The sequence below is a fragment of the Dunckerocampus dactyliophorus genome, chromosome 10 (assembly GCF_027744805.1).
Source record: "Dunckerocampus dactyliophorus isolate RoL2022-P2 chromosome 10, RoL_Ddac_1.1, whole genome shotgun sequence".
Taxonomy (NCBI): Eukaryota; Metazoa; Chordata; class Actinopteri; order Syngnathiformes; family Syngnathidae; genus Dunckerocampus; species Dunckerocampus dactyliophorus.
Genome location: NC_072828.1, coordinates 13,704,888 through 13,727,730, shown reverse-complemented (window position 1 = coordinate 13,727,730; position 22,843 = coordinate 13,704,888). Strand labels below are relative to the sequence as shown.

Below are 22,843 nucleotides of genomic sequence, written 5' to 3'. Positions count from 1 at the left end.
CACATTAAAATATATTATGGGTCAGGGTAGGAGTAAGTTATTTTGCAGTATTGCAAAAATGCATCACCTTGCAAAAATGCCCTATTGGCCCAAATATAAGACAACCCTGAATATAAGACAACCTTTGTTTCAGATTTATACCGTTTTATATTCTAGTCAATAGGGTATCACTTCTAATGCCAGTTACCAGGCAGTTGTATCCACTGTAGCCCACGGGGCAGGTGCATCGGTAGGTGCCCAGGCCGTCGGTGCAGATGCCGCCATTCTTGCAAGGTTGGGAGTCGCATTCGTTCTGCTCATACTCGCAGAACGTGCCGTAGAAACCAGGGCGGCAGCGGCATGTAAAGGTGTTGATGTCATCAATACATGACCCGTTATTCAGGCAAGAGCTGGAGGGAAAAAAGTAGGAATTATTAATTAAAATATGCCTCTAACTGTGCTGAGGGTAAAATCAGTTGTGACTCATTTTTAATGGGGTACTCACACTCAGCCAATCGTACTGTGCTTGAGCGTGATTCCTGCACTGACACTGAGCATTCAAGCTTCAGCCCATTTGCTTGTCACTTCATTCTGCTGTATTACTGCAGTTTACCTGACTTTGTGGATTATTTCCTCTTATTTCGAGTCATTCTGATAATTTCTTTTATGAAAGGTCACTATTGCTTGCGAAAGGAGCAATTGCATTAATTGAATGATATGTCATTATCACACACATTGTCGTTGCAGGTGATCAAGCGTGCCACGGGTTTGACCATTTGTCTTCGCATTTCATGTTTATTATGTATTGGTTTTCATTAAGAACTTGCAAGTAGAGATTCCATTCCTGTCATTCTATAATTTGGCGACATTAATCGTGCCGAAGTAGGGAAAATGTGTCTACTTGGGGGTGGATCTGTGCATTCACACTAGCCAAATGTGCCTTACGTAAGTGGGCCCAAGCATGGTACGATTGGCCTAGTGTGAGTACGCTCAAAGTGACCATCCCTGAACGGAAATAACATTAAGCTGTTCACCTCTCTGTGCATTCCTGGATATTGTGTTCACACAGGATTCCATCGAAGCCTGGCCGACACTCGCAAACAAAGCTGTTGACGTAATCCCGGCAGTTGGCTCCGTTCCAACAGGGTTGGCTGGCACACTCGTCAATCTCAGTCTCGCACCGACCCCCTTCAAATCCCGGATGGCACTCGCAGGCGAAACCTCCAACATCATCCACGCAAGAGCCTCCATTTAAGCATGGGTCTGGGGAGGAGAAGAAGATGGATTCAATGCAGATCATCCATGAGATTTACTTGTATTTTAGAGGGCAAACTCACTGGGTGAACAATCGTCCACATCTGTCTGACAGTTGTGTCCGCTGTATCCAGGCTCACATTTACACATGTAGCTGCCTGGGCTGTTCACACAGCGACCGCCGTTCCTGCAAGGATTCTTTTTGCATTCATTTACATCCTCAGTGCACCGTGGCCCTGGAAATGAATGGAGAAACATTTACTCCACAGTGTTAACATAAAAAAAAAAACATTTTCTCTCATGAAGTGCACACATACCTTGCCATCCAGCAGGACATCGACAGGTGTAGGAGGTATAGTCTGCAGTTGGACGACACACTCCCCCCCTCTCGCAGGGATGAGAGGCACAAGGGGCAAGCTCTTCTTTGCAGTTTTTACCTACGGGGACATTACAATCTGTCTTTAATGATCACATAGAGATTTTAGCTTGCAGAGGGTTGAAAAAAGAACCGATGGAGGCCCAATTGAGAATGCGGACCTCCATGACAAGCTAACAATTTTTATTTATAAAGGAGAACGGACTAGACCGGACCACTGCAGTACAGTGGAGATTGTGGGGCATAATACTGCAGTGTCCAGAGCTAAGTCATAGCTAAGTCTTGTTGCTCAATCAATGAGCAACAAGTACATGGTGCTGCCTGGAACCCTGGCTGACCAGGTAATAAATTGCATGTGTGTGCTTTTTTAAAAAACAGCCCTTGCCCATAATAAGTGGATCTGTGAAGGTAACAGCAGTGGAAAAGCAGTGGAAAAGGCGAATGATGGACTACATGCCAGATGCAAACTTGAAAACTAACCTGTGAATGGTGGACTACACTGGCAAGTGTAACCGTTGACTCTGTCGATACAAATGCCTTGATTTTGACAGGGATTGGACGCGCATTCATCTATGTTCTTCTCACAGTTCACACCTGAGAGCAGAGGGTAAGACAATTTTTGTTAAAAAAATACGTCATTAACAAAACATATCTTTGATTGTAATTATTTCTACCTCTGAATCCTGGTTGGCACACACAGGTGTAGCCATTATGTCGGTCCACACAAGAGCCACCATTTTGGCACGGATTAGGCTGGCACTCGTCCTTTTCCTGCTCGCAGTGTTGTCCTATCCAGCCGGCTTCACACTCGCAGTGGTAGCTTGAAGCACAGACAAAAGGGGATCAAAACATGAACGTAACCACAATCACCTAAATGAGATCCATTACTGGAAAGAAGACCGAAATGAGGAATAAGAATAGAGTACATATCGGACATCCTACCCATGTTGCTGTTCAATACATTCTCCATGCACGCATGGCTGATGTTCACAGTGGTCGATCCCCGAGAGACACAGGGGGCCGTGAGTGCTGGGTGGGCACAGGCAATGGAACGCATTAATCTTGTCAATGCAGGTCCCCCCACTCATACACGGATTGGAGTTACACTCGTTGATATCCACGTCACATTTGATTCCTATTAGAGAATAAATTCCACGTCAGGATTAAGTGACATGATGTTTATCTTACTGGTGTACACCAAAGCATACCTGTGTATCCTGGGGAGCACACACACTTGTACTCATTAATGCCGTCCTGGCACTCTCCGTACTCGCATGGGTTGCTGGCACAGTCATCTTCATTGATCTCACAATTCACCCCTGAGAAAAGCAAAATGCAGACTATCAACTACAGTACTGTATATTTGCAAATATCTTTTTATGGACTACAGACAGTTATCCTCCAGAGGGTGCTCCAGTGCACCTTTTGCCCAACAGTGCACCCAACTGCCATGAACAGGAAGTGAAAAAATGTGAAAAAACCTGCCATTCAGCAAAAGGTTGAATACAACTGGAGTGTGTCACACCGTGACAGAGCTCAAGGGACGCGCAAATGAGCATGTGAGACACAAAGCAAACTTTCCAGGGAGGAACATCGGAAGAGAGGAAGTGTGAGTATGACAATGGAAAGTGAAATTTAAGTCTACTTTTGGTCAAGTCGGGACAGTGCAGGCGCTCTACAAGCTGGAGTTGGTGCATTGCACAGACCTGAATGTACTAATCCAGGGAAATGTAATGCCAATTGACCCAGATTTGTGACTGCAACATGCTCATGCACATGAACTCATAGTTGCTGCAGTGCAACCATGCAACCTTACAGGAGCTGTTTTGTAATAAAATAAAACGCAAATAAGAAGGTGTGGTTGTTGGGCTATAAATTGTATGGAAATATGTTATATTAATAATCAGGCTTCCCTACACATCTTAAAATAAAAAACGGAGCTCTGCCAAGCAATGTTCCCCCTAATTTTGAATTTAAGTATCTGAATATTAGGATTGTGAACAATAAACCGATGTTACCAGATATCCAGTTTGACGAGCAAATGATTCGGCCGCGCCGGTAGAAGCCTCCTGTATCAATAAGTATCAGCCATAAATCTTACATTACATTACATTAATCATTACATCTTACATCATTACGCAAGAGAAGCAATCGGTTGACAGTCTTATCAACAACGCGAGAGCCTGGGCTGCCGGTGAAAGGATTGTCGCGTGTGCTCTACAGTTTGCCATGTCTGAAGACGAGAATGGATGTAAATAGTAGCAGGCATGACATATTTTCAACACATCACCAAAAACAAAAAACAAAAGTTCAGAACGTCTTTACAAGAAGGGCGCAAAACTTGACCAGCTAGACCAAAAGTATGGTCAATTATTTGCTTTGTAACTTGTTTACTTGGAAATGTTGGACCTTTGTTACCTACCTGGAATGTTGAAAAAACAGTCTGAAATATTGCACATTGTTATGACACTATTACAGTATTATTTTATTATTATCATTATTGTTATGACATTTTGAGTATGGTACTTTTCCAAGCTAACACAGCATTTTCATTGCACCCATGTGACAAATAGTTCTATTTACTTATCTGTGCTTGGAAGAGATGTGTCATTATTTACGGGACTTCGCACAATTTATTTGTGTCTTATTGATTGGACTGAAGGCTAAGACTTTTATATTTTCATTGTTATATTTTGTATAGATTGATGGATGTTTATTGTCATTGCACACAGTATACAACAAAACTTAGTTTGGTGGCTCCACTTCCATTTCTTGCAACATTAAGACATCTTAAAACTTGAATGTTCCAAATGAAAGAAAAAAAAAGAGGAATAAATGAATAAATAAAATGACTTCAAAAGAAAAAAAAATATTCTGAAAATTCTGTGGAACTGAGATCAGACATTTGTGGATGTACATGTGGGAATAAATGTGGACCATATTTTGTTGAAACGGGGTGTGATGTGATTAATTGATGCTGACATTTTTTCAATTGAAAGTTGATCTGTTAACAAGATTCGACTCAGGGGAGCCTGAGTCGAAACGCGACTCAAAGAGTGTAAGAGTCAGCTGGTCTCACAGACAAACGCACACGCACTACTCGATAATGCTGTATGCAAAATTTTAATTTGTAACTTAACTTAATTGTTTAAGTTAGTTTAAGGGCGACTACAAAGACAAAGGGAGCTTGAAGGGAGCAGCCTGTCTATCACACACAAACACGGAAGCGCTGGATACGTCAGCCAATGAGATGAGAGCGTAGGCGGTGACCCCGATAATTAGCCAATGAGATGAGAGCGTAGGCGGTGCTCCGATAATCAGCCAATGAGAGCATGAAGCGTCAGAATTTGTGGATAACTTCCTGCTTCGTTGCGATCGACAACTTTTCCCTTTTTTCTTATCCCTTAGACGTGGTTTAGGGCCCATGACTACGGTGATTTTAACACAAAGAAAGGTAAAGAAATTAAGAAGAGATTTCAATGCGTGCAAACCACTGATCTAAAAAAAAGACTGGATCGAGCTTCTATTGTTTTATTTTTGAAGCCAATGGAAATTTGTGGCGGCCATCTTGGTGAGACCACTTTGCTGTGAGACAACAGTATGGCAACGCACTGGTAAAACTTCGATTGATCGTATAGCCACCAAAATCAACTGCTAAAGGTTATAACTACTCAGATTTATACGCTTTTGTGTCATTTATCAAGCTAGTAAGATGTATTTTAGCTTCGGGACGGACGAAAAATTGGCTGTGTGGCAGCCTGCAAACATTGTTTACGTACGGAATTTAAAGTCTATCTTTGTCTAATTATTTTCCTACGGTAAACCATTATTTTTTTTTTATCTCAGGATAAGGTTAAGGCAGGAAGAAAGCAGAAATTTTGTCACATGTCTTCTACCTTTGCGTGAATCATGTGTGGTATCAGAATTAATGTAACTTGGTAGTTGTGGTAGCTTTTAAAAAAGCTGTTTTTTGGTACAAAAAGACATTAGATAAGTGCAAATACTCAAAGCCTACTGTAAAAAACTGCATAGAAATAATTTTATCATTGATTGCTAGGCTAGGCACCAAAAAAAGGCCTAGTTGTTACAGGAAGGTGTAACTAGAAAATTCTTGCAAAACCACCCATCAAAGTTCATACTTTAACTTTTGGTTACATTTCGAGAACTTTTCAAAGCAAAGCCGTTCAAGTAGTGGCACATATATCAGGTCAAAAAAAGGTGCCAAGTAAAAGTACTTACGAGTGGAAGGTTCTTGGGAAGTGCTTTTTAAGTTGTGTTTCCTCATCCTCGCTTCCTTCACTGGCACTCCTGATGTTTTTGATGATTTTTCACTAATTCTGCGTTCGTATACCAGCACAATCACAAAGCTGTGGCGCGTAAGGTGGTCTCACCAAGATGGCGGCGATCGAAAAAATCTGGCTTCAAATTTTGGCGCGTGAAAACAATAGGTTGCTCGATCCAGTCTTTTTTTTAGATCAGTGGTGCAAACTAGTTTAAGGGCGACTACAATGAGGAAGGGAGCTCACATACAAACATGGACGCACTGGATAAGTCAGCCAATGAGATAAGAGCGTAGGCGGTGCCCCGATAAACAGCCAATGAGATGAGAGCGTAGGCGATGCCCTGATAATAAGCCAATGAGAGCATAAAGCGTCAGAAGGCATCACCAAGTGTACCAAGTGTTAGTCTCTCTGTCGCTTGCACCGACTTGACGCTTTATGTTATATGGAATTCCTTACATAATACGATGCAAAAACTTTACATAAATTCTTTATGTTCAGTGGAATTTATGTAAAAGGAGGTTTACGTTATGTGAGGTACTACTGTAATTGCCTGTGGTGTGAGCAATAAGTGCATTGATCTGGTGTTGTGAAACCCATTTTATATAATCTCTCACGCGTGTAGTGTACTCTGTGGATAACCTTGAATTTTAAATTTGGGTTTTTGCAGTGAATGTTTTGTTTTTCCATATTTGAGGCCAAAAATCTATAATTGGGTGATGGAGTGTCAGTAGTGTTTAGAAATGTACTGTATATAACCTTGAAAGTACTTTATCTATGTTAGGGATCTTTAAAAAAAAATCCTCTATGATGATTGTTTGGTTTTGTGAGTTGAGTGGGTTGTTAAGTTGGGGTAGGATGGTTGATTTAAGCTGTAAACATTGGAGAACTTCTGGATTAATTCTTGACAACGGATGACCTTGGAGTCTTGTACAATATGGTGGAGATGTGGGATGCATTTGTGTTTCCAAGATATGAAGTATAATGGTTTCCTATTTATTGTGATGTCTGGGTTGTTCCATATTGGTGAGTAAGTGGATAGTGCAACTGTGGGGCCTTTGATACGAAATGTTTTCCACCAAGCTATCAGAGCTGAAGCTATGGAGATGTTTTGAAAGTAGGTGTCCTTTTTAATTGTTTGGGTGATGAATGGAGGTCTTTATATTACTGCAGAGTGCCCGTTCAGTTTCTAACCAGTGTGAGTGACGATGTGAAGGGGCGAGTCATTGTTTTAAGTATTGTAGCTGACTTGAGGTGATATAGTTAGAAGTTGGGTGCATCTAATCCTCCTTGAGTGGGTTTTTGTAATGTTGATTTTATACGTGGTGTTCTATTTTGCTATTTTTATATTGCTATTGTTAAGGGAGTTAAGGGTAAATTTGGAAGTGAAAGGATCAAGGTAAATAAATATTTTTTAGGAAGAACTGACATTTTTATTTTTGAGATTCTTTCTGACAGTGAGATTTGTAGATTCGTTCAGCGACTGAGGTTGTTTTGTATTTTTTACGTAGTGGTGTTTAATTTAGATTGAACAGCTCTGACAGCTTGGGGGATATGTGGATTCCTAAATATTTTATGTGTCCTATGGCAAGGAGAAACTGTGAGATGAGGGCTGCCGCATTCCTTTGGTCCATGAAGAGGGTTAGAGTAGTAGATTTGGATAAATCGATGTTATAATTCCCAGACTGTGGAACAAACTGCCCACTGATATTCGCACCACTACTGAAGTCGGCCTTTTTAAATCGAAATTGAAAACTCATTTATTTAAACAGGCGTTCAACACCGACTAGGGCGGTCTTGTATTTATTTTCATTTTATACATATTTAGTTCTTGTTGACTTCCATTTTACGTACTTTTAAAGGCTTTTAGCACTCTGCAGCACTGAAACACTTTCATATAGAGTTTTTATTTTGTGTTTACTTTGTGTTTATGTTCTGCTTTTATGCTGTGTTCTTATGTATCGTCTTATTGTAAAGCACTTTGGGAGCCTGTGGGCTATTGTAAAGTGCTATATAAATAAACTTTGATTGATTGATTGATAATTAAATAGGGATGAGAATGATTTAATAACTGACAGACATTATTGTAGTGATGAGCGGGGTTCCTGGAGGAGGATCAACACATCATATGCATAGAGGATTATTTTGTGTTCTGTGGATATTGATCCAATTCTGTTTGACACTGCTTTGCTTATGCTTTTAATGTCTGTGTTAATTAATGAAAGGGGTCGGTAACTAGATAGGTGAGTGGGGTCTTTGTCAGGTTTTAAAAGCAGAGTAATTGTGGCTGTATTCATTGTCTGAGGTATAGTGTTGGTTATGAGGAATTCATCAATAATTCTGAGAAATAGGGTTGAGAGGGTGGACCAGAAATGTTTATACAACTCAGCAGGGAAGCCATCAGGACCAGGTGCTCTTTTATTTTCTTCTATTTTATTAAGTGCATTATGAAATTCAGTTGTCTTCAGCCAAGACTTACTTTAAATGGTTTAAAAGTAATATAATATGGGATAATGATAATATGAATAATGATCAACTTTTTTTTAAAATACCATTCATCGTGTGTGGATGTGGATTTACCTGCAGTTCCAGGCGGACAGTTACATTGGTAGGCGTTGACCAGGTCAATGCAGCGTCCTCGGTTCTGACAAGGGTTGCTGTGGCACTCCTGGACTTGGATGTTACAGATAGAGCCCATGTATCCTGGCTGGCACTCACAGGAGAAGGTGGCGATGCCGTCCTTACACACACCGTGGTGACACGGCTCCGGCTGGCAGTCATTGATGTTCTCTTCACAAAGTAGACCTGTGAAGCCTGGTAGGGTGGGAGTGGGGTTGAGTGTCCTTTTATCCAACACATGAAGTCCGAGGATTAGGTCTTACCTTCAGCACATTCACAGTCGTATCCATTAGGTCGGTCGATGCACTTGGCTCCATTTAGACAGGGTGTGCTTGAACATTCATCAATGTCTATCTGGCACATTTCACCGCTGAAACCTGAAAAGACAACAAGAATGAATCATGTAAAACATTGTACAAAAATGGATTTGCTGGAAAGCAAGGCCTCATGTACCAACCTGCTGGACACTCGCAAATAAAGCGGCTGACTTGGTCCAGGCATTTACCCTGGTTCAAGCAGGGAGAGCTGAGACACTCATTCACCTCCGTCTCACAGTGAGTGCCCTCAAATCCTGCATGATGTCAGCACTTGATAAGTCAATCTGTGTAAATCATGAATACCACTATTGTACATGCACATTTGTAAGATTTCCAGCAGCGTACCAGGCATACAGATGCAAGTGTAGTCTCCAATGCGGTCCAAACAAGTGCCATCGTTCTGGCAGGGGTTGGATGCGCACTCGTTGACATCTTGTTCACAGCGTGGCCCGGTGTAACCCCTCACACAATTACAAGTAAAGGATCCGTCGGTGTTCACACACTGACCACCATGCTCGCAAGGGTTGCTTCCTGAGAAAGAAATAGGGACAGGGTCAATGTTGGAGCGAAGGAACTTTGCAGATGGTAAATACAGAAGATGTTTCTCACCGATGCTGCACTCGTCTCTGTCCACGTTGCAGGTGCTGCCAACATACCCTGGCGGACAGTTACAGTTGAACATGCCACTGATGGGGTTTGTGTCACATTGGGAGCCCTCCCTACAAGGATTGCTGATGCAGGCGTCATCTATATGGCAAAGTAAACCTGAAGAAACAGACAAGTGGTGAGTCTTGACTTTCCAAATAACACATCATTACAATATGAATGACATCATCATTCTCTACATGCTAGATGCACCAAAATAGTCTGTTGTTATCAAATGAGGCCAATTCCCAGGGAGCGCAGCCGCAGCCCCCGCCTGAAGGGAGACATCAAGGCAGCAGACTTTATTACTTCTGGTTAGACTTGCTCTACAAAGGAAAGTCTTCAAAAGGGAATGCGAATATTTTATATTGTAGGGGTGTCACGATACACTCAGCTCATGAAACGAGACAATACAGGATACTGGACTCACAAGAATGAGACAAGACGATATTTTAACATTACTTTTAAGAAAACTACAAAGACAAAATATAGGACTAGACAAACAGATGTTTTTATTTAACTGAGTCACAAAACAATGCAAGTACATTTTGAAATATTTTATAAACAAATATTTTATTTTAACTTTGCACATCTAATATCTCACTATATTGATGAACAGAAGCATTATAATGTGCGACAGAGTCAGCTGTGGTTGATTTTAAGGCTTCCCATTGGCCAAAATGCACATGACAGGTTTTTTTTTAAAACTACACTCATGTGGATGGACACTTCCGTGTTTTTCAACACCGAAGTGGGAGAAATTAGCATTTTTGAAAATATCTGTGTTTGTGTGGGCATAGCCTTATCTTCTCAGGCTTCCTCTCACGAGCAAACAACGTTAATTTAAGAGAGAAGGGAGTGTTATTGCAGTTGGAACTAATTGATGCGCGACAACAGGAGATTTCAAATCGAAGAAGGCGTTCGCGGAGGTGGGCTCTCTGCCCTCTGAACATGTATACACACAGGAAATAATGTGCTACAAGCCGACAAATCACAGCCTTAACGGTCAGCGTCGCCATAGCTCAAGGATTTTTGTTTGGAGGCGCACGTCATGCTAAGTGCAGTGACTGAACAAGGAAGCTGAAACCAGCTAAATGCAATAAAATGAGAACAGCAAAGCGTACAAGCGTATTTAAAAGAAAACTGCACTTTTTTGGAATTTTGCCCATCATCCACAATCCTCACGTGAGACATGAACACATTTGTCTCTTTTTTCTGTGCGTTCTCAAGATATAAAAACAGATAAAAAGAGACAGCTCATTACTGCACATAATGGGCAACACTTATCCCACCTAGAACCAAAATACGGCAAAATACTATTAGTATAACATGTTATCAAGAATGTACCTGTTACTACCCTCACAGCATGTATATAAAACCTTGTTGGAGGTTTTTGGAGGTGTTTTAATAGCGGTCTTTAGGCGGCATAGGTGTGTCCCATTATGTGCAGTAATGAGCTGTCTCTTTTTATCTTCATGTCTTACAAGTATTGTGGGTGATGGTGAAATTCCCCCCAAAAAGCGCAGTTTTCCTTTAAGGCTCAAACGTGTATTTCATACATGTTGGCAGGTTTGCATATCACCCAGAAATTTGGCCTAATTTGTATCACTACCAATTATAGACAGATAGTTTAACCACCTGTTTTGATCAGAGAGAAAGGAAAATGAAGGCATCTATTCAAGGTGTTGTGCATATTAATTATACTAGTGTCTCTTGACTGGCTCACCTGTTTTTCCTTCAGGGCAGAAGCAAATAAAAGAGGCAACGCGATCAAAGCACGTGGAGCCTTGGGTGCACGCCGCCGTAGCACAGTCGTCTATATTTTCTGAGCAGTCTGGTCCGCTCCAGCCATTGACACACACACATACATAGCCACCAGCGAGGTTGTTGCAGGTGCCGCCGTTCTGGCAAGTGTTGGGTTGTAGGCGACATTCGTCCACATCTTCTGTGCAGTGCTGACCTGTAGTTTGGAGAAAAAAAGATTTACTGCATGTAGTGCAACTTTCAAACAGTGTAACTTTAAACATTTATTGCATGAGATGGTGGCAAATTGACTGTCAACTTTGAGAAACTATCAATTTAAAGCACTCATTTTTAAATACACTGCTATTGCATTCACTGGTTTATATTACTTTATATTTGCATTATTTATCATATTACACAAGTTTTTTGTCTTTTATGTAGTTTCCAAGTCAACTATTAATGGTATACTGTTTGTTAATAAAACTAAATATCTGCGGCAACCTGGAATGGACTAAAATTTGGGAGAAGAATTGTGAGAGATGAATGAGTATCCTGTAGGCTGCATTCATCACATGGTTTGACAACCCCACCAGTGTACAAAATATCACATCCACATACAAAACACAGGCATTAGTGCAACATTACCAGTCCACTCGGGAGGGCACTGGCAGTTGTATGTGTTGACTCCATCCATGCAGGTTCCACCGTTTTCACATTGATGACCTGGGCAGTCATCAATGTTGTTCTCACAGTTGGTCCCATTGAATCCTGGCACACATACAGTGGAAACAAGTTAATGACTTAGCCTGACAACACATACTCAAAGCAGCAGCAGCAGCTTCAGAACTCCTTTAGGAGGTTATGCCCCTTCCCTGTAGGCAGAAATAACATGTTTACTCCCTGTAGATACCATGGAAACAAACAGAAAACTGAGTACCATATATGTAAAAAGATTTGTGTGGCTATGTGCATGTCCTTCAGGGTAATGACAGCCTTAAATCAGACATGCATTAACTTCATTGTCCCCGGAGGGAACAGTACAATGCAGTCATTTGGTATACATAAATAGCTCACTTTCACACATACATAATCTCTAGAAGTGCAATCAATGTTTCACGCGGATAGCACAATGCCATAAATACTAGGGGTGCAACGATACACAAAATTCACAGTTCGGTTTGTGTTACAGTTGGATATTTTTTCGATACAAAAAATAAATGACCTTACCTTTTTTCATTTTAATTTGATTGAAATTGCCAACATTTTTACATTTTTGTCATTTTTCAAAATTTTCAGCGTGGTATGAATGTGGGAGGCGGAGCTCAGTGGCTCTGTGCTTGACAATGCAACCTAAGCCAGAGTAGTTGATCGCAGATACACTGAGCTTTCTGCACAGAGCGGCGTCAGAAGTCGATAAAATAAATATGAAACTGCGTATTGTTCAATACATGGGGTCACGGTTCGATACAGATACAAGTATTGTTACACCCCTAATAAATACAAAGTCAAAAGAGAGGCTTTGCACTATGAAATATGACAGTCCTCATTTAAGAAAAAAAAAACAACAACTAAAAGCTAAACATACTGCAGCAATTGACAGACGGAGCTTTTATTTAGACACACATCTCGTGTACATAAGTATTATGACATAACCCGATAGTGTAGAAATAGCAGCTGTGTGTGTGTTTGTGTGTGGAGTCCCCTCGCTAACTGTAGCAGAGTGACAGGACAGTGTGTTTAATACAAAACAGCCAAGAGGATGTGACTGTTTGCATGTCAAACACAACAATGAAACACTCACTGTGCTCGTGCCGTTTCCTCTCTTTTGAGGCTAGCCGCATCTATAATGGGAGGTATTTGAAAATGTCACCAGACTGTGTCCAGCATTACCTGGGAGACAGTGGCACGAGTAGCTGGTTTCAGAGTTTTGGTGGCATGTGCCTCCATTCAGACACGGGGAAGGAGAACAAGGAATATAGGAGCTCTCGCAGTGTCGACCAGTGAAGCCAGGGCCGCAGATACACCTGTGGAATGCAGCGGTATCAAGCAATGCCAACATTTAAACACATGATTTTGTATATCCATTAATTCAGACTCTCACTTGTAAGAGCCAGGGGTGTTGACACACACTCCTTCATTCTGACATATTGAGGGTGTGGCGGCGCATTCGTTTGTGTCATTGAGGCAGCGAAGACCTGTGTAACCAGGTGGGCAGTAACACATGTAGCTACCGCCTGGCAAAGAGCGACACGATCCACCGTTTCCGCAAGGACTAGAGAGGCAGCTGTCTTCGTGCTCACAACGTGGTCCTGGGAAAGGGAAGCAACCAAAACTATGAATCAATGTTTGCCTTTACAGGAAACAAACTGGATCATGGGCTGCATGTTCCAGATTTGCGAGCAAACATATATTGTGAGCAAATATATCTTTTTATTTATTTTTTTTATTATTTTTATTTTTTTTATAAAATTGTACAGTTCCTGGGAGCACTTGCTTAGTCAACTGCAGAGTGCAGGCATCTTTTAGTGTTAATCCGTTCATGAAGACCTAACGCTAAATGATATGCATTTTTATAATGTTATCTTACAGCTGCACTCAAACATTTGAACCCCCATTGTGAAATATATTTACTTTCAATTTAATTTCAATTGAATAAAAAGGTGAATATTTGTAATATTATAAAGTAAGTGCAGTTGTGTGAAAAAATGTTTGCCCATTCCTGATTTCTTGCATGTTTGTCACACTTCAATGTTTCTGATATAATATTGATATATAATATCAAAATATCAATCAATGACAGTGCAACTGAACACAAAATGTAGTTTTTAAATAAAACTTTTTACTATTAGGGGAGGGAAAAAAATCCAATCCTGTGTGAAAAAGTGATTGCCCCCTAACCCTAATAAGTGGGCCACCCTTAGCAGTAACAACTGCAATCAAGCGATAACTTGCAATGAGTCTTACAGCGCTGTGGAGGAACTTTGGCCCACTCATCTTTGCAGAATTGTTGTAATTCAGCCACATTGGAGGGTTCTCCAGCATGAAGCGCCCTTTAAGGTCATGCCACAGCATCTCAATAGCATTCAGGTCTGGACTTTGACTAGGCCACTCCAAAGTCTTCATTTTGTTTCTCTTCAGCCATTCAGAGGTGGACTTGATGGTGTGTTTTGGATCATTGTTCTGCTGCAGAACCCAAGTTCATATCAGCTTGAGGTCACAAGCAGAACGTCGGACATTCTCTTTCAGGATTTTTTGGTAGACAGAAGAATTCTTCCAGATTCTGAAGCAACAAAACAACCCCAGACCATCACACTACCACCACATTGTACGGTCTTTTTCTGAAATATGCCGTTACTTTTATGCCAGATATAGTCGGACACACATCTTCCAAAAAGTTAAACTTTTGTCTCGTCAGAGTATTTTCCCAAAGGTCTTGGGGGTCATCAAGATGTTTTCCTTTTTCAAAATTGAGACTAGGCTTAAGGTTCTTTTTGTTCAGCGGTGTCTTTCTAACGGTCGAGTCATGAACACTGACCTTAACTGAAGCAAGTGAGGCTTGCAGTTCTTGGGATGTTGTTGGTCTTTTGTGACCTCTTGGATGAGTCGTGGCTGCGCTCTTGGGGTAATTTTGGTTGGCCGGCCACTCCTTGGAAGGTTCACCAGTGTTCCATGTTTTCCTCTCACTGTGGTTCGTTGGAGTCCCAAAGCTTTACAAATGGCTTTATAACCTTTTCCACTTGAAGTCGGGTGTGATAAACCACAGTTAAGTTATGTTTTAACAGGGGGGGCAATAACTTTTTCACACAGGGCCATGTAGGTTTGACTTTTTTTTCTCCCTCAATAAAAACTTTCATTTAAAAACTGTTTTATTTTTTGCAGTACTTTTACCAACTGTAACTGCATTCAAGTAGAGGAGTGAATAGAAGCAAGTGAATAGAAGGGATGTCTGTCACCTGTCCATCCTCTGACGCAGTTGCAAATGTATTTGTCGAGGGACAGCAATGTGCAGACGCCTTTGTTGGCACAGGGGTTGTTGGGGTAGCATGTGGAGTTCTGAGGAATGTGGCAGTGCTGTCCGATAAAGCCGAGTGGGCACATACAGGTGGCGCTGCCGGGTATAGGTACGCCAGCTAGCATGGACACGGAGCAATTCCCACCATTCAGGCAGAAGCCGGGATGGCAGGGGTCCTTATGGTGGCAATATTCTCCCAGGAAGCCTGGTGCACATCTGTGTAGTGATGCAAACAGTATATTAACATACACATCGAACATCACCAGAATGAGTCTGTCACTTTAAGGCCAATTTAATGTGTTCTGAGAAGATGTAAAAGATAATCACCAAACTGTTTTTTGCACCAAAAACAAAAATAAAGGGGAAGCTGAGCTTGGTGGAAAGGTAAAGCTAAGGTCAGTAATGTGGAAGAAGAAGTAGTTCAAAAGCAGAAGGATGTGAGGCGGAGTTATCTGGAAGTTGTTGACTGAGGTAGAAACTATCAGTGGTAAATACTTTTGTGTTGCAGACAGCAAAATAGTCTTGCTCAAAGTCACTAGACTGCACTGCATAAAGCCACAGACAGCCACTCCTGCTTAGGCCACTCCCAAAAGGGCACGCCATCTCTTCCATCCAAAACCCTTGCAGCTAAAAGAGTGTTGTACAGTGCTATTTGCCGAGTGGCCGTTTGAATCCTGACGTTGAAATGCTTACCACATCAGATAATGGGGGGTGCCCATGCCACTTTAACCAGTGTAGCTTTTTGGGTTTCCATAAAGATATTACATTGTGGGTAGCACAAAATGCTGCATTGCAAAGTGTTCAAAGAAAAGCATGCTGGAAGACTGAAAAAAGCCACTCTATCATTTTATGACCACATTTGGTCTCAGAATTTTGTAGCCTGAAAAGGGCCTGTTTATTCCCCTCTCTCTGCTTATTCATCACCCAGTGCTTATTTTTGGTGTTTTTTGCAACATTTCAGTAAGGAAATTACAATATTACACAACACAGAGCATCAGACACAATGTTCCAGTTACTATCATCTATTTAGGTATTTTTTTCTTAGTCTTTTCTATTTTCTCAAACCATTTCTGCCTATGTAACAGCATAAAGAGTGTTGGCACATTTACAATAATACCATTTGTTGAAAACATGGTTTTGCATTGTTGCATTGTGTAAAGGCACATGGCAGACACACTGTCTTGGGACTTTGGGCTGTTAGAGCAAACCTGCTGCCTTCTACAATGGCCTCCTACAAACCTGCCTCCCAGGATGGGCTCAGGTAACATAACTGGAGAGTCGGCATAAAAACATATTCCAGAGGAAACAGAAAGATCAATCAAAAGGTTGCTATAAAAAGTCCAATACATTTGATATCACACACAAATCAGAATTTGACCAAAATTTGTTTAATTAGAAATGCCCACCTGAACTCCTTACATCAGCATATCTGCGGAGCAACACACTCTCCCATGCACATAACACACTCATAACAAAGTCCCTCTCAAATCTGGTAATGGTAAGGGTTTACTTTTATTTGAACATGCATGCAAGTTACAATGGAATACATCACATAATTCAATTCACAGTTCCACATGTCCAAAAGGAGTAGGAAGAAGAAAAGCTTATTTAATCCTACCCCCCATTCGTTCTACATCTTATGCAGTACATTTTATTCACTTCCTGTATTCCATATGTATTTCCATCAAGTGCTTGTATTGTTTTTTGAATTCGTTCATCTCAGTGCACTGTTTGAGTTCCTTGCTCAATCCATTCCATAACTGAATTCCACATACTGAAATGCTGTAGGTTTTTAGCGTTGTTCTTGCATATAAGTGTTTCAAGTTTAGTTTTCCCCTAAGATCATATTTTTCCTCTCTTGTAGAAAAGTATTATATGACATTTTTGGGTAGCAGGTTATTGTTAACTTTATTGTCTTTATTTTAGCGGTTTGAAAATGTACTAAATCAGGGAACTTTAATATTTGTGATTTTAAAAATAAGGGATTTGTGTGTTCTCTATACGCGGCATTATGAATTATCCTCACTGATCTTTTTTGCAGTACAATTAGCGAGTGAAGATTGCTTTCATAGTTATTACCCCACATCTCCACACAATAAGTTAGATATGGTAATACCAGAGAACAGTAAATAATGTGGAGTGATTTTTGATCAAGAACAAATTTTGCTTTATTTAATATTGAAGTATTTCTCGCCACCTTATGTTGTATATTTTTGATGTGAGATTTCCAGCTCATTTTTTCATCTATTATGATGCCCAGAAAACTAAACAAAAACACAGCCTAGTCAAGATATCATAACAAGAAGATGGTCTTTTGGAGAATTAAGAATGCTCTTTTTTTCCCCCTTCCACCAGTATAATCCTTCCACCCTCCCTTTCAAAGTAATGACAGGGCCCTCTCTGCCCTGTGACACACAACACTTTAGCAACACAAAAAAAGTAGGCGTTAATGCCAAGTTCACATTTCACTTGCCTTACATTTAAACACTGTAAAACTAAGGGGAATGTGAGAGATATTTACTGAGTGGCGAGTAAGTATAAGAAAAAAAACCCTCGAAATTCCATTTTGAGACGTTTGCAGACATGTGACAGAAAATGCTCCAATTAACACCTGTATTTAATTACTGGTAACTGCTGAGTCTCCTTTAGCAGCCAGGTGCTTGGGCTACCAAAGCAAATACAGTAACTGCCAGTGTCTTTCATTAGCACCACTTGAAAAACATTGGCATGAAGAGCTGTGGCTGTAGGCAAACTGATGCATTTTTTAAAATACATTTTTATTAACTCCACAAGATGACAGTAGCTCCAGTTGCATACATCACAAGTGGTCAGCATCCAGCAGCTTCAGCCACCTCTGCATGTGCTTTAAAATGCTGAGCTATATGCAAAACTCATGCGTGTTACACTTGCTGTACTGTTCTTTACAATGAACTCATCAGCAGTATTAAAGCTGGCCGAGCAGTTTGAGCCTTACCTCTATCACAACACTGGTTCTCTCTGTGTTGTGCAATATGCTGGTTGATAAAAGACCATGTGGTCAAAGACAGCTACATTATTCTTTCCATTTTGTCATACACTCCAAATCATTGTTACTGAAGGTCAAAAATTGTAAAATAACTTACAATTGAACCTCCACTGTAATTACAGCATTTACAGTAGTAGTATTAAAGAGTTCTAAGGCACTGTACGTTCCCTGCCATCCTTGCCACTCTGATCAAACAGCAAATGTTAGACATCCTTTGGCAGCAGAGGCCACTCTAGCTACTGAAAAAGCTAATATAGTTTTCATACCAGATGCATAGTTGGGTTTTTTGTATTCAACTGTTAAATTACATCGCAGAACCAAATGCCATAGCGTCAGGAAATGATAACACCCTGTGCTTTAGGTTCCAGCGCCAGACAGAGAGCTCTTTCTAGGCCTGGGGAAGTATCGCTGCAGCCCCTGGCAAACAGACAAGGCTGTGCATGATTCACATTATTGTCAGGGAGTGGTATCTCATTGGGGAAGAGGCATTCTATCAATGAATGCAACACATGGAGCGGTGTGTCATTACTCCAGATTTGTTTGATTTTTCACACATCAATACGCCTGGAAAAGTGAGCTGCACGTTTATCTACAGTTTGTGTGATCAACTCCTTTATGATATTCTTTATCCTATGAATGCTTTTTTTCCTTGTTCGGCTTTTCCCTTGCAGCTTTCTGCAGCCCTTCTTTTTACCTCTTTCTCACTCCTCCACCTCGCATTTTTAGCCCACTCAAGGTGTCAGGTTTCTACAGCTGGTTCACATTAGCGCCTCCATCTCGCACACACACTCCTCCCTTCCCCTCTACCTCATGCTGACCTCTGCCTGTCCTGGCTGGCTGACTGGCTGGCCATTGAGCTTCAATGTGCAGAGTTGGGCTGAATCTCACATAGAACATCCCCCATTTCTAATTCACATACCAGTCTCTCCACAGTGTCCCATCCACTTTTAGTCTGTGCCGATTTCGACCTGAGGTCAAGTCTCCAAAGTTCAGTCCTCAAATCCAGAACTTCCAGTCCCCGTAATCTAGTCTCACTGAAGCCTAATAACTCCATCGTGCTCTTCCCCCCGCGGCAATTACAGGAAAGCAGTGTGAGAATATAAGAAGAGTGTGTTTAAGCCGGCTCGCATTTCAAACCGTGAATGTGTCTCTGGGTTGACCAAAGCCTGTTCAGTGTATTATTGCCCTATGTGTGCATGTTTGGCCATCAAAAGTTCATGGTTGCCTACATGCAAACAAAACAGCTGCTTTGGTGTGCGTAGCAAAAGAAAGCAATGTACCTGAAACTGTGTATTAAACACGCCAATGTATTTGTTATGTGCCTCATAGATTTTAGTAGTGTATGACATAAAATAACAAAGAATCAGGTAAAAAAAAAAACCAAAAAAAAACGTCGTACAAAGAAAGCAGGAAGCCGTGCAGTCTTGCTGAAAAAAAATCAACATAGTGACCAGAATATGAAGTCAAAAGTGGGTGGAGAGCAGAGCAGGCTTGTGTGGTAAAATCTCAGACTCTTTTAGAGACGTGGTTCAAAAAGACTGTATGTAAGAAACTGTGGGCGGCAGCTATAGGAACTCACCATGGTTGGTCAAGTCAGTCATTATCTTGTCGTAGCGGTTGAGACTATAGTGCTTCAAACATAAACAATCCTTTTCATTACTTAACCAAAAGATATCTTAAATAAACTAACTCAGTAATGTGATTCCCATTAGTTATTTAATTCATTAGTTAATTGATTAATACAGGACCACTGTTTCATGGTTAACTAGGGCCTAAAAGTAAGTGGTAAGTTTTTGCCTTCTTATGTTGTCCTTCTACCCCACTCTGTCTGAAACACTTAAAGTTAAGAATAAGTAAATTGGAGAGGCTAACTAGTTTGCTCAGTAGTTTGCTATGCTAGCTGTCTCTTATGTCTCTGCAGTGTTCCCGTAGCCTGCGCAATGTGATGTAAACAAAGAATAAAAAGAACGTAAAGGTGACTGTAGGGGTGTTATTTCATGTCTAAAGAGCTCTAATAATGTTAAAATCCGTACTTAGAAAGTCAAACAGCTTTTCTATGCTCTAACTACAAAAATATTTTGTTTATTAATATTGAATCCTACTTCGTAGAAATTGACTTATCGCGGTCAGGTCTGGAACCAGTTAACCGCGATAAAGGAGGACTGCATTACTATTAGAACACCTGTAAAAAGTCAATTTTGCATAATAGGGGACCTTTAATGATGTATTACCGGTAAAGATACATTAAAACTTTAAATGAAATACCAGGGTTTCCTACATGTAATTGATCGTGGTGCAGCACCATGACAAAATAAAAGCCGCCACACCTTAAAAATGAGTTGTTTTTTTCCCAACTTTAAAACAATGTTCAGTAATATACTGTATTGTATGAATGGATATGTATGCTATATAGCAGGGGTCGGGAACCTTTTTGGCTAAGAGAGCCATAAAAGCCACATATTTTAAAATGGATTTCCTTGAGAGCCATATAATATTTTTTAACATTGAGTACAAGTAAATGTGGGCATTTTTAAGGAGGACCTCTAAAGTTATTCTTTTTATTAACATTGTTACACTGAAGCAATCCAATAATAAATAAATTACTTCTTACCATTAATGCGACTTCTGGTGCTGCGTGCTTTTGCACCGTACTCCGTATCTTTTTCTTTTTCCAGAATTAGCGATCTGACTATTTGGTTTAAGGAAGGGAAGTTCATGCGAATAGGCTACCGCGAATAGGCTACCGCATTATCTAGTGATAATCAAATTTTGGTGTTTGACCCGGAAAATATTGGAAGGACAGCTGGCACTGGCTCTGGCCACCCGCATTGTGGTAGAAAATGGATGGATGGACTAAAATGCATAACAAAGTTTTATATTTTGAGTGTTATTTTTAACACTGTGATTTCTGTAATGTACAATAAAAGGTCAGCGAACAAAAAAACAAAAATACATTTTTATCGTGTTAAGACATGTTTGAGAGCCAGATGCAGGCATCAAAAGAGCCACATCTGGCTCCCGAGCCATAGGTTCCCTACCCCTGCTATATAGATACTATACATACATAGCTTATTATTTACGCACATACTGACCACAATTGGTTTGAAAACAATTTAAAATATCATAAAAATGTTTCACTGCGCTTTATTTTGATAAACATGCCCCGGAATGGCCTGTCTGCCCTGTTGGCACTTGAGCATGTGTGACCACATAGATGTTCACATTGTTTCTTATTATCGAGAGAATGAAAAATGTGTAGTCAATTGATGACAGCTTGTCAAAGGCTAAGCCTATCTACGCCAGCGAGTGTGATCGCTCATGTTTCAATCTCTTTTGGCTTTCTGGCATCTTTTACACATTTTGCCTGGCTGTCACTGCCTCTCTGGTGGCAGCTAGCTAGCTAGCTTGTTTTTGTCCCACGGGCAAGCTACAAGTGGCTATCACTTTCATTGTATACATGCTAACTTGCTTTTTTTAAAGTGTCACTTAACAATCTTGCTCTCTTGTTATCATTATAATACTTGTGGCTTGTCTTCAAAACCTAGTTGTGTGTCTTAATTGTTCAACATAAACACAAAGTGTATCCAGCTTTAGGATAGTGATGCTATCACAGGGGTCTCCAATAAGCTAGCAGTAGCTCACCAGCTGATGTTGAGTAGTACACCAAAGAATATTTACTTCATCTCTTAGTATTTTTACAAGTGTTCTATTTAAACATGACGTCTATTTAATGACAAATGAGCACACTGAGTGGAGATGTGCTTTGTAAACAAAGAAAAATCTAAATGTTGGCTGTCATATAAAACAAATACATTGGTGTGATAAAGTGTTTGCCTCCTTCCTGATTTCTTTGCATGTTTGTCACACTTAAAAGTTTCAGATGATCAAACAAATTTAAATATTAGTCAATGACAACACGACTGAACACAGAATGCAGTTCTTAATATGAAACTTTTTATTATTAAGGCCGAAAAAAAAACAATACCTACATGGCCGTGTGTGAAAAAGTGATTGCCCCCTAAACCTAATAACTGGTTTGGGACACCCTTAGCAGTAACAACTGCAATCAAGTGATAACTGGCAATGAGTCTTACAGCGCTGTCGAGGAATTTTGGCCCACTCATCTTTTCAGAATTGTTGTAATTCAGCCACATTGGCGGGTTTCCCAGTATGAAGCACCTTTTTAAGGTCATGCCACAGCATCTCAATAGGATCCAGGTCAGGACTCGGCCACTCCAATGTCTTCATTTTGTTTTTCTTCAGCCACTGAGAGGTGGACTTGCTGGTGTGTTTTCGGTCATTTTCCTGCTGCAGAAACCAAGTTCATTTCAGCTTGAGGTCATGAACAGATAGCCGGACAGGATTTTCTCCTTCAGGATTTTTGATAGACAGCAGAATTCATGCTTCCATTGATCACAGCAAGTCTTCCAGGCCCTGAAGCAGCAAAACTGCCCCAGACATCACACTAACACCAGGTGTGTGGAATGGGACACATACCTTCCATAAGTTAAACTTTTGTCTCGTCAGACCACAAGTTGTATTTGGCAAAATTGGGTGGTTTTCGTCTTGGAAGTCTGCCATGCAGGCCGTTTT

At 40.6% G+C, this 22,843-nt stretch overlaps 1 protein-coding gene across 1 annotated transcript in view; it reads right to left on the bottom strand.

The window, feature by feature from the left end:
• Window positions 1-22,843, bottom strand: part of notch2 (notch receptor 2) — a 51,826-nt gene that overhangs the window by 9,960 nt on the left and 19,023 nt on the right. The window contains exons 3-20 of the mRNA XM_054789370.1: window positions 15,167-15,441; window positions 13,315-13,522; window positions 13,104-13,237; window positions 11,859-11,981; window positions 11,197-11,430; window positions 9,435-9,590; window positions 9,171-9,356; window positions 8,966-9,079; window positions 8,772-8,885; window positions 8,470-8,703; window positions 2,818-2,928; window positions 2,552-2,744; window positions 2,284-2,429; window positions 2,090-2,203; window positions 1,551-1,670; window positions 1,317-1,469; window positions 1,014-1,242; window positions 188-389 (exon numbers count right to left, since the gene is read on the bottom strand). Of these exons, the coding sequence (XP_054645345.1) occupies window positions 188-389; window positions 1,014-1,242; window positions 1,317-1,469; window positions 1,551-1,670; window positions 2,090-2,203; window positions 2,284-2,429; window positions 2,552-2,744; window positions 2,818-2,928; window positions 8,470-8,703; window positions 8,772-8,885; window positions 8,966-9,079; window positions 9,171-9,356; window positions 9,435-9,590; window positions 11,197-11,430; window positions 11,859-11,981; window positions 13,104-13,237; window positions 13,315-13,522; window positions 15,167-15,441 (3,046 nt within the window). The remainder of the gene's footprint in view (window positions 1-187; window positions 390-1,013; window positions 1,243-1,316; window positions 1,470-1,550; window positions 1,671-2,089; window positions 2,204-2,283; window positions 2,430-2,551; window positions 2,745-2,817; window positions 2,929-8,469; window positions 8,704-8,771; window positions 8,886-8,965; window positions 9,080-9,170; window positions 9,357-9,434; window positions 9,591-11,196; window positions 11,431-11,858; window positions 11,982-13,103; window positions 13,238-13,314; window positions 13,523-15,166; window positions 15,442-22,843) is intronic.